Source organism: Ambystoma mexicanum, chromosome 2q (genome assembly GCF_040938575.1).
Source record: "Ambystoma mexicanum isolate Mex_15411 chromosome 2q, UKY_AmexF1_1, whole genome shotgun sequence".
NCBI lineage: Eukaryota > Metazoa > Chordata > Amphibia > Caudata > Ambystomatidae > Ambystoma > Ambystoma mexicanum.
Window position 1 is genome coordinate 1,266,580,325 of NC_090924.1, and position 16,864 is coordinate 1,266,597,188.

At 46.1% G+C, this 16,864-nt stretch overlaps 1 protein-coding gene across 5 annotated transcripts in view; it reads left to right on the forward strand.

The window, feature by feature from the left end:
• The window catches only part of SHROOM4 (shroom family member 4), a 678,783-nt gene extending 662,598 nt beyond the window's left edge, over positions 1-16,185 (forward strand). For all 5 annotated transcript variants that reach the window (XM_069648657.1, XM_069648654.1, XM_069648655.1 and 2 more), the window contains 3 exons: positions 1,926-2,112; positions 2,534-2,806; positions 5,558-16,185. In XM_069648657.1, coding sequence (XP_069504758.1) covers positions 1,926-2,112; positions 2,534-2,806; positions 5,558-5,824 — 727 coding nt within the window. In that variant the 3' untranslated portion in view covers positions 5,825-16,185. The remainder of the gene's footprint in view (positions 1-1,925; positions 2,113-2,533; positions 2,807-5,557) is intronic.
• The last annotated feature ends 679 nt before the right edge of the window (positions 16,186-16,864 follow it).

The following is a 16,864-nucleotide window of genomic DNA, read 5'->3' on the forward strand; positions in this document are numbered from 1 at the left end:
TCACAATTTTCCAAACTCATCTCTTCCTCCCGGGTTAACACTAACTCATCAAAAGTCGAGTTCTTGGTTCCCCATGGTTCTCTTCATCTGTGCACCTTCTTGAATCCACTGAAAACCCCTTTCCCTTTATTCTACCAGTGCACTGACTGAAATTCTACTAAAAGCAAATCACTTCTTCCCTTCAACACGTCATGATGCTGTACAATCTACATTCCTGTTAGGCTAAAATGCTAATTTGCCCACAAATCCATGCCAAAGAGGAACATCTCTAGAGCGACACCCAGGGTATCCAACAACAGCTGTCGCTCAGACGAAGGAGAGCTTTGTTTCAGTCAGAAAATTCTTACAACCAACCAATACTAATATTTATTCACTATCCTTACCAGAATATCTACGTTTCAGAAATGTCCTTCCGACTTGTAAATGGTCTTATCAGTTGATCCGCCACACGTTTTGCATTTTTTATGGAAAGGGAGGTCTTTTTAGTCGAACCTGAATTCCTCTGTATACCCCCTGCATATCCGCTATGCGATGTGTACACATGCGGGTTATGTTGGTAATGCTACTTACACCGTGCACTGCTGCTAGATGGGGCATTGGGAGAGAGTAGGACTATTAATAATTGGTACAACCTATTAATGATGATTTCTTGACTGTAGGACTTAACCTGCTGTAAATGATTGTGTCCCTTTGACAAGATTCTAGCTCTTGGTTGCACAATTTTGGGCACTGTGCTTGTTTGTGCACGCGGCTCTCTGCAATGGAATGTTTTCTCAGGGTTATCACATAGCATGGAAAGAGGATCCCCTCGTATCCTTCCTTGCTTCAGGGGGGGATTGCGTGGGTTATTAGCAGATTCCCACAGTCTGTGCCCCTCTCCCCACTGCATGGTCACGTGCAGTATCAGGCCTCCACGTGACATCTGTGTAGCAAAACTCACATTGACCCTGTTCAATATTGGGAGCTTCAACTCTAGGGTTAATGAGGCTGTTTTGCGAAAGGAGGGACTATTAATACTAATTATGAGTATTTTGAATTCTGCGATTAAACGGGGAGGGACAATAGAGTTATGAAATCTGCTGGTATTATCTAACTATTTGTAATGTATGTTGCACTTTTTTATTCTTTGAATGTTCTGTAGAAATGTTTAATGGCATATTGTATTTTAAGGTTTATATTTGTATGGTAAAATGTGAATCTGACAAAATATTAAACATTTGACACAGGGCTGTCCTGCTTACACCTGAAGTTCCATTCCAATATCTGTTAGAGATCAGAGAAAACCTGTGTTCATACAGTATACATGCAACAAGTACCACCACAGAAACACCATGACATCGGTTCCAAAATGTCCTCTGTGTTCTAGCCAGGACAGGTTTATAGTCTCTTTTAGCAAGATGTGCCTAAGGTCTCTTCCACCACCTCAGAGTTCTCTCACAGGTGGCGCTCTCGATGTTCCAATTGGAGCTATACTCATTCACTAAAGCTTATTTTCTGGAAATGCCCCCCTTAACCTAGTCTCCTAGTAGGGCTCGTGGAATCCACTAGACTGCTAGCATTGGCAAATGGTCAGCAGTGCACTTCGAAGAATCCTCTGTCAAACATGGTGATCACTCACATTATGTGTTTGGGAAGGTGCGACAATAAAAAAGGACTTGTACATGGTCAAAACCACCCGCTGTGCCGCAGTAATTCCTCAGGTGTAGGGAATTCAGAGAAGAGTGCAAAAGTGTGGTGCATCCGTTTGGATCCAGAAATCCTGCTTTGACAAATTTCCTTTCAGTTGGCCTCTGGTATAATCTTCACATGTTCATTTTAACCCTGTCCGCGCAACGTAAGGGGACTCGCAGTAGCTCGCTAGTCCCGTGCTCCATCCTACCCGGGAGAAGATGGATCGTCAACGTGTCTCATGTTTGTTCTTGCAGGTATGAGTTTCAGCCGATCTCGCCGCCGCCACCTCCGGGCGGGTCGGTCAGCCCGACCTCATACTCTGCCTACTACAACACCTCGGCTGGGAAAGCAGAGCTGCTGAACAAGATGAAGGAGCTGCCAGAAGTGTCCGAGGAGGACTCGGAGGGGGAAGAAATGGATGCAGAGTTGGCTGAAAAGAAGGTATGCCTCAGTTTTGCACCCTTTGCCCACACCTGCTACTTAACATTGAGGTCAAGAAGCAGCCTGCTTGATAGAGTGTAGATTGAAATAAGCATGTAGCACTTTGTTAATTCATCCTTTCCAAAAAAAGCATGAGCTACCTTGATCAAATTATTTTTGCGAATTTTTTCCAAAAGTTGCCCAATCATCTGTTTAAAGCTGCATTTTTTCCATTTCTAAACTGTCTTGTATGCTCTTTTCTTCTAATTGAAGACCATAATTGTTTTGTTTTTCCTCCCTTTTCTTTGTTTTTTTCAATTCTGTCATTTCTCATTGCTGTTCGCATTTCTATTGCTTTTCTTTTATTTTTAGTCACTTTTTTCTTGTTTTTCTTATTTTATACAATTCATTCTGGATTTCACTGTTCTCCAACATTCCATAGCTGCAACTTATCGAGAGCATCAGCAAAAAGTTGTCTGTGCTGCAAGAAGCCCAGCGTGGTCTCTTGGAAGACATTGGTGCCAACACGTCCTTGGGGGAAGAGGTGGAGACACTGGTGCGGACAGTGTGCAAGCCGAACGAGCTGGACAAGTATCGGATGTTCATTGGCGACCTGGACAAAGTGGTCAACTTGCTTCTCTCTCTCTCCGGGCGCCTGGCCAGGGTGGAGAATGCCCTCAACAGCCTGGATCCAGAGACCTCCCCAGAGGAGAAGGTATTGAACCACTTGGGGGGGAGGGAAAAGCAAACCGTGTGGGTCTATTGGCATTAAAGTGCTGTATCGTTACCACTGTAGGGGGCATTTCCACACTCCACAAAGCAGCCATACAACTCTTTAATAGGAAAGAAATAGTCGAAGAAAGTCAACAGTTACGCGCACACTGTGTAGGATGCATCCAAGAGTGCTGTATGATAATATAATTTAGGCAAGAGCCTTATGGCACTAAGCGGGATGCTGTGGGTCAGAATGAAGGAGAACGTAAGGTGTCCATGGACATTCAGACATTAGTCTATATGACTTCCATATCCTTAACAGCTGGCCAATAGTGGAATGGCTTTGCTGCCAGATGGTATATCCTTCAGAAGCAACAATGATTGGTCTAAAATGGAAGACGGGTCCTTCAGCATAGAAAGAGTAGTTACCCAATCCTTTGGGTGGGAGTGGGAGTGTCCTGGGCCCTCAGCAAGCCTCTTTCCTCATCAGGGTTTCCTGCTGGCCAGTTGTGATTTACCATGTGGTGGAGGGCCAATATGCAGAGTAATGCCTGGCACTCGGTAGACTGTGTCTTGTGGCAGCTCTGCGTCTCAGCAGGTGAATGCCATCTCCAGCAAGGAAGACACGGGTGTAAGAGTACAGTGCCTTCTTCGGGAGCCTGCCAAAGGATGCATGAAACTTGGGAATCATTGAGATTCCCAAAGGTGACACTTGGGCTCCTCTGGGGGTTACCGGTCTTGTACCGCTGGCTTGAAACAAGCACTTCTTTGTGGGTCTTGATCCCCCACCAACACGCCATTTATTTCTGCCTGGGCCTTTTCTCACGGCACTATGCTAGAGACCACGTAGGTGGCGCCTATAACAAGATCCAACTCCATGGGTCGTAAGGACAGTTTGTTATTTGCATTTTTGTTTAGCTTGCACTCTTTGAATAGGTAGTGTCATTTTTATTTAAAACAGTGAAGTAATCGAGGGTGGTACTTTTGAAAAAATAGCATTCGACCCCATGTAAATATCTCTGTCACCCCCCAAAACAAAGCTCTAAATTTTAGAACGAATCTATGCCTCTCTGTCAATAATAGATTGGTAATTAAAAGGCTCGCGTTGTTCAGTTGAGACCAGTTCTGACCGTAAAGTAATTACAGGCCCACGTTATGTCCCTGAAATTGTCCCTTTTTTCTCCATCTGAAGCTCTTTGCGATAGGGATTCACCTTAATAGGGATTCCATTTCCAATTCCATTGCTTACTCTGTAGTGCAGTGATGCAACCTGGCCCTGGATATGCTTTCAGCCAGGAAGTAACCCCCGCTGAACAGTGTCAGGGCTTGCAGCATAATCTCGCTTTGTGAAGGTTGCAGAAGATGGAAAAAGAGCCGTTCTAAAATGGCTTCCCTCAGAGTTCTTTTTGGGAGCTAATTGAAATATTTGCAGGTGGCCTAATGCTCGTTTTAAAAGATGACACGTATAATTACTTAAATGTTTTAAATGAAATATTATGTACAATGCCACCTCTTTAAGCATTCCGCAAAATGCGACCCACCGATCACAATTGCTCAAATGCACTGTCTAATTGATCAAATCAAGGTCTTTTAACAGGTCATGGGGTTTCTGGTCCCCCTCTCGGGTTTAGGTTTGGCAATTTTCAGTCTCCGCTTTGCTCAGGGAGTTGCCTATCTGCTGAGCAGTCTCTGCTCTATTTCCTCGGTCTCCCCAGGGAACTCTCTCTCTGGGCCTGCCTATGGTACACCCCCTGCACCCTAGTGAGCTTGCTTTGACGTATACCTCCTTCCACACACTTGAGAGTCTATCCTGGAACTACCTGTTCTGCTGGAACCTCCAGACCCTCCTTTCCAGGGACATCTGTTTCCCACCTTCTTCTTCGTCATTTGTTTCCCTTGTTCTGCCCGCTCCCTTTGTAGATGTTCTCAATTCGATTTTACCCTTCACACGCCGTTTGTGTCCTGACAACAACTCATTTCCCCTTATGTATATTTGTTCTCAAACTCCTTTGCTCACTTGCCCCAAGCACCTCCCAACTATCCATTTCACTGATTGCCTGCCTCCTTCACTCCAACAAACCTCTGTCCCCCCCCTCCCCCAACAATGTTTTCTTCAAGGCAGAGCCCCTGCTCCATATGCCAGACATTTGAGTCTAACTAGGGAGCTTGTATGGTTCTCCCAGTGTGTTCCCCTGTTGGGAAGGGAGTTTCTTCAAGGGTTTGGTTTATGCCCTTATTATGGTGGTGGCACCTGAGGATCTTCCTATTATGGACCTGGTTATCAGCATGATAAATGGGATTAGGTGTGTCCCAGTAATTACCCCTGTGAAGAACCAATGAAAGGCTAATGAGGTTTGAGGCAGGAGGCCCCCTTGTGGCTACCCCCCTTGGTGCAGCTACCCATGGTAGAAGGTTTGTGGTTTGGCATGTCCCTGTCCTCTTTGGGACCTAGCTTCTCTAGTAGGTCGATGGGCTTGGTGAATATGATTGCGCCCTGCCTTCGTGCAGGGACCCAGTTGTGGTGTAAGGATTCCTCTTAGACCGTCTCTGGATCTAGTTTAGGGCTTCCCGCAACCCCTTTGCCCACCCCGTTATTGACACCAAGATTAGGCAGGGAACTCCTTCAAAGCTGTTGTATTGATTTGGATGGTCTGTCTCCTTTTTTTATTATATACATGTAAATTGAAGACTTGTAATCGCACTGTTACCTGAAGCACTATGATATCAACTGTTTCCATTCATGTCCCTGCAGCTCGTGTTAATAGAGAAGAAGAGGCAGCTGGCGGAGCAGCTGGAAGAGGCCAAGGAACTGAAGGAGCACGTGGACCGCCGCGAGAAAGTGGTGCATGACACAGTCTCCAGATATCTGACTGCCGACCAGCTCCTGGACTACCACCATTTTGTAAAGATGAAGTCTGCTCTCATTATAGAACAGAGGGAACTGGAGGAAAAGATCAAGCTTGGGGAAGAGCAGCTCAGATGTCTCCGGGAGAGCCTGCCCAACCCCAGAGATTACTGAATTTGTAGCTAAAAAATGATGGTTTTGATAATACCCGGCCTTGTTGGCTTGGGCGATGTGACGGCATGATAGTACCCGGCCTTGTTGGCTTGGACGATGTGACGGCATGATAGTACCCGGCCTTGTTGGCTTGGACGTTGTGACTGCAGGATCTATAACCTTATTCAGCACAACATAAGGATTTCCCTTTGTGACTGCGTGTTGGTTTCAGATCTAGCTCATAGTGGACAGCCAAAGTTACCAGGAGATGCAATCGTAGTCTTACTGTGGTCCCGCCGAGTTCTCCGTTACCTGAAGCAGCGCTGCATTGTTATCCCACTATCTGCTTCATTTCAGAGCACCACAGCTAATGTGGAGATGAACACCATCAGGTTAAGCTGCCTTTTAAACTCCTTTAAGCTTTCTTTTTTTAAATGTATTCTCTGTTTTTTAAGCCAACCATGTGCCTTTTTCTGATGGACAACCAAAGGAACAAGTAATGCGCGAATTTGTAAGCACAAGGATTTTCAAAAGAAGTCCATGTACAAAGCAAACCTACCCTCTTTCGTGGCATTTCCATTGTAGCGAGGACGAGCGATGGACCACCTTTGCATCGGCTTCATGGATATCGCTCTCTTTAGCCTTGGATTGTCATTGGGAACAGCAGAAGAACCGTGGGTGAAAGAGTCCAGTGGAAGGAATCCATGAAGATCTTGCTGCCCCCAGGCTCGGGTCTCTTGAAGGATCTACCGATCAGTAATTTGAGAATGAAGAATACGGTTTCTCCTGTGTCCCAGCAAGGGTGACGTGTAGCAGTGGGATGGCCATCACTCGGATTTTCATACTGGGAGACCAGTAGCAAGTGTTACATGTTACTCCTGCCTGGTGGGTGGACCCCGTCGCAGGAGGAAAGAACATTCCTATAGTATTTGGGTTTTGAAAGACCGAAATATGTTTTGCTTTTTATCAGGACAGTGGCCTAGGACAATCCATACCGTGGGGGCGGGTGTTTGGGGGGGGGGTTGGGGTGGGTGAGAAAAGACTTTTGTAAAAAAGAAACATGAACTCTGCGTGTAGTAATTGAGTGCCCAGGCGTCAGACTGTATTTGCCAAGTTGCAAGTTTTATTTTGTAATTATATGTCGTTATGTTGAATTATTCTGCCTCCTGCTCAGGTATCACCAGGGATATGGTGTGCAGACAACTGGAACAAAGCAAAGTGACCCCCTTTTTATAATGTTATGTGACATTTGTGTAGTGCCTAACTGCCACTGGCATGGTCTTAAAGCACTTTGAGTTGAGTGGCAGGGGGCGTCCTTTTCGATACTTTCCACTTCCCCCTGCCAAGAGCGCTCCCTTACCTTGACACCAGAATGGGGGAGGGGGCTCCCTGCCCCTCTTTGCTCATTGCAATTCTTGACAGACAGTGAAGGGAGCAATAGCGATGGGCTTGTTCTTGGAAGCACCCGGATCAGGACTGTATTCTCATAAGGAGACGATGCAGCTAGAGCAGAAAGGGGAGTCCATGTACCCGGACAGCCCACACCTCTTATTATACTGCCATGTCTTTAAAGGTGAGGCTGTACCTTTGTGCCAATATGTTTGCGTGCCAAGTTTTACCTTCGAACTCTGTCTCGGGTACGCAGAATATAAAACTGGAAGGTGGGTCCATTCCAATTGTATCGCAACTTGATCACAAAGGCTGCTTGTTACCCCCATGAAGTCCCCATACACTAAAACATATTTTGTTAAGTTGTACATTACTTTTTCCATTTCCAGTTTATTTATTTGTATATTTTTCAAAGGACCATTTTAGGGACTGGGTTTTAGAGGAAGTGTTTTGCTGTACAGATATACAGCAACCTTTAGACTGAGGCCTGGCCCTGCAACAATGAGGACCATTTTCTCTTTTGTTGCAGCCGCTGTAAATCATCTTTTGTTTTTAAAAAAAGTGTTTTTCACCCAGAACTTCTGCAGGGAGACATTTGAGTGCCAACATTCATTCTACAACCTCCAACCCTCAAGAGGAGTCCATCAGTAACGACTGCAAACACGTACCCCGCCATGGCGGCCATTTTGATTTTATGGTCCTACTGTTGTATTTTTTCATTATACCAAATACGCAACACTATCATTATTATTACGTTTAAATACGTTATAGCTGAATTGTATATGACTGTACATATGATATATGCATGTTTATGTTAGAGGAAGCTTTAATTTCACATTTGCCAGCAGTGTTAAGGATGTGACTAGTGTTAATGAGCTCTCTCAGGACTTGAGGTAAGGCCGGCCACCTCTTTCCTTACACTGCACTCAGTGTTGGAAAGGGCGAGATCCGATCCCTGCCTTACTTCACTGCACCTAAACTGGAACATGATTTCCCTACATTGTTTGTGCAGGTGCTGATCACGAAACTCCATTTCTCTTATACCCCCCCCCCCCTCCTAGTTGCCGGGTCCCCATCTCACACCTGCTGTATTATTGGCCCCTGCAGATGAGTGTGTAGGGCCCTCTGTTCACAAGAACGGAAAAAGAGGGGGTGCCTGCTGGTCTCATGAAGGACTCCTGGACTGACTTCTTAGTACTCACTCACTGGGCGTTTTCTAAACTCGATGGACGTGCTGTTTCATCTATGATTTTGCAGCCCTTTCTCCGCAGTGCTCATTTCTCATACAAATATGCTTTGTATTCCAAAATCCCGAAGCCTTACCATGTTGGGCATTGAAGACGTTGAGCTGTGTGCTTTGCAGTGCTTTCTCTATTAAAGTGCATGCCTAGCACGCAGAGCCGGCCTTAAGGCAGGGCAGGCCGGGCAGCCTCCCGGGGCGCCCTGCCATTAGGCCCACGCCAGCTTGGGGGAGTGTTCAAGGTCTCCCCTGATCTGGTGTGGTGGGAGAACGCGCGGCAGGCGGCCAATTGAAGTTACATGTGCTCCGGAGCAGACCGCATTTAATAACAATTGGGCGCCTGCCGTGCCTATTGAAAAATGTGCCCCCCCCCCACCCCCCTTGGCGCATGACTAGGGGCGCACGTGGCATCAAATGTTGTATTTGCTGCCTGGGGGCCTGCGGCTTCCACAGCTGCCCCTGCTTGGATGCCTCCCGAATCACTCACTTAGCTCCGGGGTATGCATGTCAGTCCGTGTTCTCTGACATTACACCAGTCTGCCCTTTACTACACTGACCCAACAGCGGCCTCCTCGTTATCTGTGACCCCTTCAGCCTGTCCAGACCTTTCAGCCAAAAGCACTTTACATTCTGTGTTCCTCTCCCCCCACCCCCCGCCCCCATTGTATAAGTATGCACCCCAGCATGCGAAGTGCCAGTGAAACGTGTCGCCAAAGACGGTCATTTGCATTCGTTTCCATTTGGTGTGATTTGAAACCGCAGCCTGTTTCCCTGAGACTGGAATTCGGTGAAACCTGTTTTGAAAGCTGGTTGAAGTCCAGGGAATCCACACCAGTGAGATAGCTCAGGGAGTTAAGCGCTTGCATCTGAGTGCTTTGTGCAACCTACATTTACCGGGTTAAACCCCCAGCAGGGCTGACTCAACCCTACATTTTTATGGGTCTCAAATTGAGTTGGGTAATAACCCCTATTACAGTGCTAACAAGCGTGAAAAACCCAGCATTGTCCTCACTACTGTTGAATTGCTCCCCTTCATAAGTAATTTTGCTCAGATGTTTTGTAAAACAAATCGTAGACCACATATGTTTCACATCTTAACAAAAAGATGTGCCTCCACAATTGGCCAATGCAATCCTATTTGTGATTAGATGGGAAGGGTAAAAGGTACAGCACTCCAGGCCTCCTATGGTCAGTCAGGGCTGTGTGGTTGGATTGCCATACTGTCGGTGGGATCTGCTGCTACCATTCCGAGACTTGTGGCTGCAAGGCAGAGGATCTAGGGCAGAGGATATAGTCAGGATGACATCCAGATTACCCACCACACTCCTGGAGACGTGTGGCTGCAAGGCAGAGGATCTAGTCAGGATGACATCCAGATTACCCATCACCACTCCCGGAGACGTGTGGCTGCAAGGCAGAGGATCTAGTCAGGATGACATCCAGATTACCCATCACCACACTCCCGAAGACGTGTGGCTGCAAGGCAGAGGATCTAGTCAGGATGACATCCAGATTACCCATCACCACTCCCGGAGACGTGTGGCTGCAAGGCAGAGGATCTAGTCAGGATGACATCCAGATTATCCATTAACCACTCCTCGAGACTTGTGGCTGCAAGGCAGAGGATCATTACCCACAATGCACCCGGTGCCGAGGATAGCTGGCCTCTTCCAACTCTAGGAATCTCTTCCAGTAAAAGAGAAACCCAGGTATGTGCTATTGGAAAATACACATCTGCACGCATTACTGGTGCCCTGTGTGCTTTCTGCCAGCCTCCGAACTAGCAAGTAAAGGAATGTTTAGAGCCACCATCCATCGAAGAGTGTTTTTTGATCTTTAGGCTAAATTGCCGGCTCAGGCCGTTTTTCTTTGTACATTCCTCTCTACAAAAACACCTTATGACCTTTTTTTAAAAAGTTATTAGTTCAGTACAATTTCTGCGTTACACCTTGGTTGTGAGCCCAGAGGGTCTGGTGCAGGGACAGGACTTTCAGTGATGGGGTAACATGAAAACTTTCATCTTGACCCCAGACCTAGAAAAGTGTGCATTGAGATTATCTATTAGAGCAGGCCAACACCGGAAGTGGGCCCTAAGCACAAGGATGTCCCTGCCTAGAAAACGTGCCAGCTCCCAGCATCCTTCAAGCAAATGCCTCCTTCCAAGCAGAGGCGTTGCTAGCGGGTGGGGGGCGCTTAGCGGGCTATAGCCCCTGGTCTTTTAGCGGTAGCACCGGATAGAATCTCAGGGGCTACAACCAAAAGGCTAGCTAGCCCCGAGTCTCGACACTCCCAACATTAGCGTAGCCCCAGATCTTTTCCAGACCTAGCAATACCCCTGCTTCAAAGGACCGCAGGAGAATGGACCAAAGGTGACCGGGTGGCCACGGGAGCTCTGGGTAAGAAGTAAGGTTGGGCTTATCCTTGCAATGCGTTCTGCTTGCTTAACTGGAGCTTGTGCCATATGGTCGGCTTTTATGATTGAAATGATGTTAACATTTCAATGTTGTCAATTATGCCCAACTGGGTGACTATCGTACAGAACGTTTGGAATGCTCAACTTGTTCATGTTCAAATCTTTCCTCATTCAACTTCATATTTTATGCAGCAGGTGTGCATACAGTCGATGCAGTGTGGAGATGTACACATTTGTGTTCATTTAAGTTGCAAAGCATCCTGGGATGCTGTGAAATGGAGCGCCATCGAGGTGGACTCTCTAAGCACCATTAACACTTCACAGAAGAGCCTGTGGTTTGTGGTCTGTGCTGCAAGTTACCACTCGGGCACTGCCTGCCTTTGGTACACTGCCAGTACAGTGATTGTAAGGCAGCCCACTATATCCCATGGGTGCAGTCAATGAAGGGTTAAACGGTTTTAAATCCAATTGAATGGAAGAGGCGAAGGTCTTCCAAAATTGAGAGGCCAATCTGGTAGTATGTGCCACCTGTACCTAAATACAAAATGTACGCAAAGGGCTTGTTTACTGCAACCAAAAGAAACGTCCTTGCGGCATAATAGAGGAGGATGTGTAGCCAACATTCAACTTCTTCTAATAAAGCTTTTTTTTTTTACTTGCTTTCCCAACGCCATCTCCCTTTGCCAAGTTTAGAGGTCGGCGCTGCAGCGGCACCAGGATAGGGTGTGGTAGCGCAGCTGTCTCTGTGCCAGGCCCCAAGGGAAGGTGGGCGTGGCGGAGTGGGGTGGGGAGTGACATGAACAGTACAGGAACTGGTTTGCATGCTGGGACTGGAGCCTGTCGCCTCCCAAGGCTGCTTCGGAGCAGAGGCTCAATGTGCCGAGTGATTTGTGATGGCATGGCGAGAGGACAGCTCTTAAGAAACGGTCAGATTTACAAATGGCTCATGTTTAGGTCAACCTCTTCAGACAACAACCAAAAATTCTGGCGTAGCTGAGCCAGGCGTTCATGAAAGAATGTCCGCCTTTTGTTCCACATTTCTTTTAGAGATGCCCTGCTCTGTGGGGCAGTGTTACTTTTATTTTTACGCAAGCTTCCAACATCAGCAGGACCGTTTCTTTTAGTATGTGTGCAATGTCCTGACTTTTGTTAATAAGAGAAAGGAACTCTGGGAAACAGCAGAGAATACGTTTTTCCCCACTAAGAGACTGGTTAGCTCACGAGACTTTCACACCAGTAACTATAGCCCCGGCTTTGATTTTAGGGTTTGTCAGCCCGCTGTCATGTGCACTGCTTTGAACCCCTAACTGTAGTGCTTAGGCGGAAAGTTACATTTATCTTTTCAAAGCTCCAATGTTGATTATGCCATATGCCCCTGTGAGAAATATTCTTACGTCTTGTGAAAATCTTTGACAACTAGTGGCTGTATATATCCGATAAAATATCGACCCATACAATATCGTTACAACAAATACCACAGTTCCATTCATCCATTCCGTTTTCCAGGTTGCAATGTCCAGGGTGGAGGACCCCTAAGTTTATTTCCTTGAACCTTGCAATGGGGAATCTCAATGAAATTTGATTCACTGTCCTTATTTAAATCTAAATCCGCCAAATGTGTACCATCCCAGAGAAAAGGCTCTTCTGTGGACTGTGAGGCTGACTCCACCATGCTGAGTCCCACTCCGCCGCTGTGCTGCGTGCTTAGTGTCGTTGCACTCTACTGCGTGGTGCGTCTCTCACCTCCGCTGTGCTTTGTGGTGTCTCTTGCTCCTCCTCCGCTTGATTGTATTCGTATTTTATTGAACAAGGTGAGCGCGTCGACCATAAACGCTGTAGAGGAGGACGGCAGTCAAGAGCGGAGCAATCCCTTTGCAGGGGGCTTTCCAGTAGGTCGTGTTCCAATTGAGCTGATGGTGGTTTGGAGTAAGAACACTGACTCTGGAAACCATAGGCTGACTTCATTGGATGCGTGCTCTAGGGACAGATATTAATAAAATAATCTCCAATTGAAAATACAGAATGTACAGCCAAGGAAGAGAAGAAAATCAAGGGGGGTGGAGGGAAATATGTTGGGTTAAGGCCAGGTCCCCTTTTAGGGAGAGCAGGTGGAGTTTAAGGGCAGATTTAAAAGCAGGGATAGTACTGATATTTTTAATATCAGTGTGTCTGGAGTTTCAGTTAAGAAGGGCAAGAAGAGAAAAGGAATGGAAGGGGGGGAACAGAGAATGGTAAGCGTGCTGGAGCAATGGGTACAAGGAGAGGAGTAGCAAATCAATGGCAGATTTGGAGGATCGGGTGACTAGGTCATGTCGTCTTGGGTTTTTGTAGTTTCCTGCCCTAATGCTACTCTTTACACTGACACGGAGGGCTCATGTTTTAAGCTCTGGAGGTGCACCTGTTGCAGTTTACAGTGCGGCAACACCAGGACTCTCCCCTCTGACTCCCCCATTGATAGCAGACATGGATGGTGGCTTTTCGCCAGCTATGCTTCCGCAGAGAATCTGTTGGGAACGATTCTGCTTTAGTCAACCTTGCACCAACAATTACGGGTGGTTCGTAGGATGACTCTTTGTCATCCTTTCTTGACTGAAGTCCAGCCTAGTTTTTGTTGCTTCCCTAAAGAAGCACACCTTGGGATATGGAGAGCATCACAGTGTCTGTGTAAGGACAACAGAGGAGATGTTTTATGAGGCTTAACTACTGGTTTTGCAAGCTGGAGACCAGAGATCTAATCCTCACTTGACCAGAATTGTGTGAACCTGGGCAAAATCACTTTCTTTTCCTCTGCCTCTGATCTGCAATAATTGTGATTGCTAAGGCACAAGTTATACACCAATATTAACCACTACATGAAACTGGAGCATTATTTGTATTTCAGATATCTAAAGCTCATATAGTTGCTTATGCGTATTTAGTGCACCGATTTGTATCGGTAGTCTGTGTCCCTCCCTCCCCCACCCTCAATCCTCAAAAATGTTGTCAGAGGTACCCTGGGAAGATCCGTAGGTGGGAAGTGGAAGATCGCGGAGACTGTTATTTCTCTACAATACGCTGTATTCATGCGTTAATGAATGAAACAAAAGTGTCATTGTATGTTTTGAGGGTGATGGACTTGGCTGAAGTTGGTCAGGCCGATTAAGAAGATGTCCTGCTCCCATGTTGACCGCCTGGGTCTCTATACACAAAAGGCAGGGCTGTTTACTTCCATGGCTGTGCCTGTGGAGTATGGGCCATACATTTGTTTCCGGATTGCCACTAATCGTCAATGAAACACAAGACAATGCTGCTGTTCCTGTTCATTCACTACAGGCCCTTTAACACTGAGAGGTTTTTGTGGACATGTATTACAGAGATGTGCCACCGGAAGACATTTTGTGCTCGGTTGAATGTGGTTTGGCTGGCTCAGGGACTGGCTAGTGACCACTCCAGGGGATGGTCTTGTGAGTTTGTCGTTCGGCCTACTCGTAGGTTCTTGCTGGTGAGGCCTGCTTGCTAGCTGAAGAGCTTTTCTTTCTTCTTTGAGAATCCCCATTGGTTCCCGTGGATGCCGCGTATATTATAGAGATTCCTCTTTGAATCCTCAGGATGCATCATCTTAACCAGTGATTTTCCGGGTATGGAAATGCATCTGCGGCATTGGCTTTTCAAGATTCCTCTCTGATTAATATAGTCTCCTACTTGGGTGCCTGTTTAGTTCATTCACCAGTGGCATCCTGTGTTCATGAAGTACCTTCTCAGAACGGTAAATTCTTCGGATGACGACACCCGATATAATATGATGGTTTATTTATATAGTTGCAGGAAAATACTTCTTTGTATCTTGCAACAGCTCCTCAGCTGCATAACAGTTTGTCAACACATTTGGTCTTGGTAGGATAGCTCAGGGGCAAGGCGCTCGTCTTGGAAGCAAGACGATGCAGAGCAACACAGGTTTGATCCCCGGTAAATGCGTTCCAAATAACCAATTATAATTATACACATTACCTCCTTAAGTGCCGAAGCCATGTACCCTTTTCAGGTTTTGTGGCTAGTCTATGCCCCTCTTTTTCTGATCACTGGCGATCTCCGTGTTGGGTCTCTGATGAGGCGGGTTTCGTATTGGCCACGATTCTGCTCAGTGTATGTAGTTGCTAGTTCATCCCACGTCGTGTTACCTTAATGAGCTTTTGTACTCCACAACACTACCTTAGTAGTCGCAGAACATTTAGGCTCCTCCGGAAAGTGGTATAGTGTGCCCTTGCTAAAGATCAGACTGCAGTCTGTGGGTGAAGAGTAGAAGGGAAAGGGAAAACAGGCTAAAAAAAAGGCTAACCGGGATAGAAGATACAGTAATGGAATGAAGTCACTGATTGCACTGGTAAGTGGAAAAGCGGATTGAAGACATTTTATTTGAAAGGGATTAAGGAACACTTAAAATCAATTTGGTTTCACGTTGCAGTTCCTTCAAAGTTTGTCCCACAAACATCTGTGCACCAGTAACATTCCATTTAGATATTATATCAAACAGATGTGCATAAAATCAAGTTTTTCAAAAAGCAAGCCAGTATTGCAGCATTTGACAATCATCATTGTGCCTCGATTCTATTTACTAAAGTTACCCTGGTTCAGAGCTTCCAAAGGAAACCTGTCTAAATCCAAGTGCACGTAAAGCATGAAACATGTGGCCTTGAAATGCAAAGAATGTTGCTGGTTGGCTGCTCTTTTTGCAGTGGGCGTTTTTCAGTGGCTTAAACCCGCAGCGTCAAACCAGGGGTTTCCAATGTGCATGGAAATTGCACAACTAAACTAGAGAGAAACTATGTTCAAAAATATTTTTATAAAATGTTTTGGGGGTGGAGGGAAATAAGGGAAAATGCAATGTTCTCAGGTTTTGTAGAAATCGTCTGAAAGGTGCTAAGCGCGGTGGCCAACTTTAAAAAAGTCTCTAAGTATCTTTGATGGAAACCACTGTCATGCGTCCAAGATCAGTATATAATGACCTTATAAGCCAGAGTTGCATTTCTAGTTGCATGCAGTATGCGTATACCCCACCAAAAACAATGACCCGTATGCCTAATGTGCCAATTGTAATGTGTGTGTCCTCTTATGTGTCATTTGAGCTTTGTGCTATCTTGTTATTATGCTCCAAGCCCAATTATGCAACTGGGCGGGATATGTTTTGCTAATATTAATGTTATTTTGAAAAGATGGCTCGGTTTGTACATTTTTTAATGTGGCTTGTGTATCGTTATTGATTTTTGTATATATCAACATGGGGAGAAGGAGTGGGAGGGCGAGTGGAAACGGGTAAAAAAGGAGCTCCTGCACTACAATACAGAAAATGGTGCTATTGACAAATGTTGTGTTCCTGTGTGTCATTTTCTTGGGCGGGAACATTGCCCTTTTCTGGAAAGGTGGAAGGTTTGCAAGTACAGTCTATTAAAAAAAAAGAAAGAGATATATATATCCGCATTCCATGCTCAGGTTCTGCTACTCCGCTGTGCCTTTATAACCACCACATACCAGACTGCTCAACAACCTCTTCATGGTCCTTGGTTCACGAGGGTCTACAGGTGGTATTGGGGAACACTTAAAGCGTTGCCAGTCAACAGTAGATAAACTGGTCAGTTGTGGCTGAGGTTTTTGCGGGTGGAAAATACACGTGATTGGTCTGCTGTTGGCCGGGAGAGCCATATATGGAAGTTTGTATCTTCTGGAGACGCTCATTGTGACACCGTGAGAATGGAACATTTGGCTGGCCAGGCAGTGAGGACTAGCCTACTCCCACCAGCCCTAGCCAAGCTTGTCAATTTGTGAGGGATCATGGGAGTAGTGCAAAACATAAGGAAAGCCGCAGGTTGCAGGCCCCTGCCATTAAGTGCCTTTTTACCAACGCTTCCTCAAGTCAAGGTGCCAAGTGAGTTACACAGGTAAGCAATTGGTTCTCTCATGCTTCCGTGTTGGGCACCATGGCTGTTTAAACAGTGCTTAACGTAACCTCTGATACACTGTGTGTCCTTTTTAGAAATCTGATCTT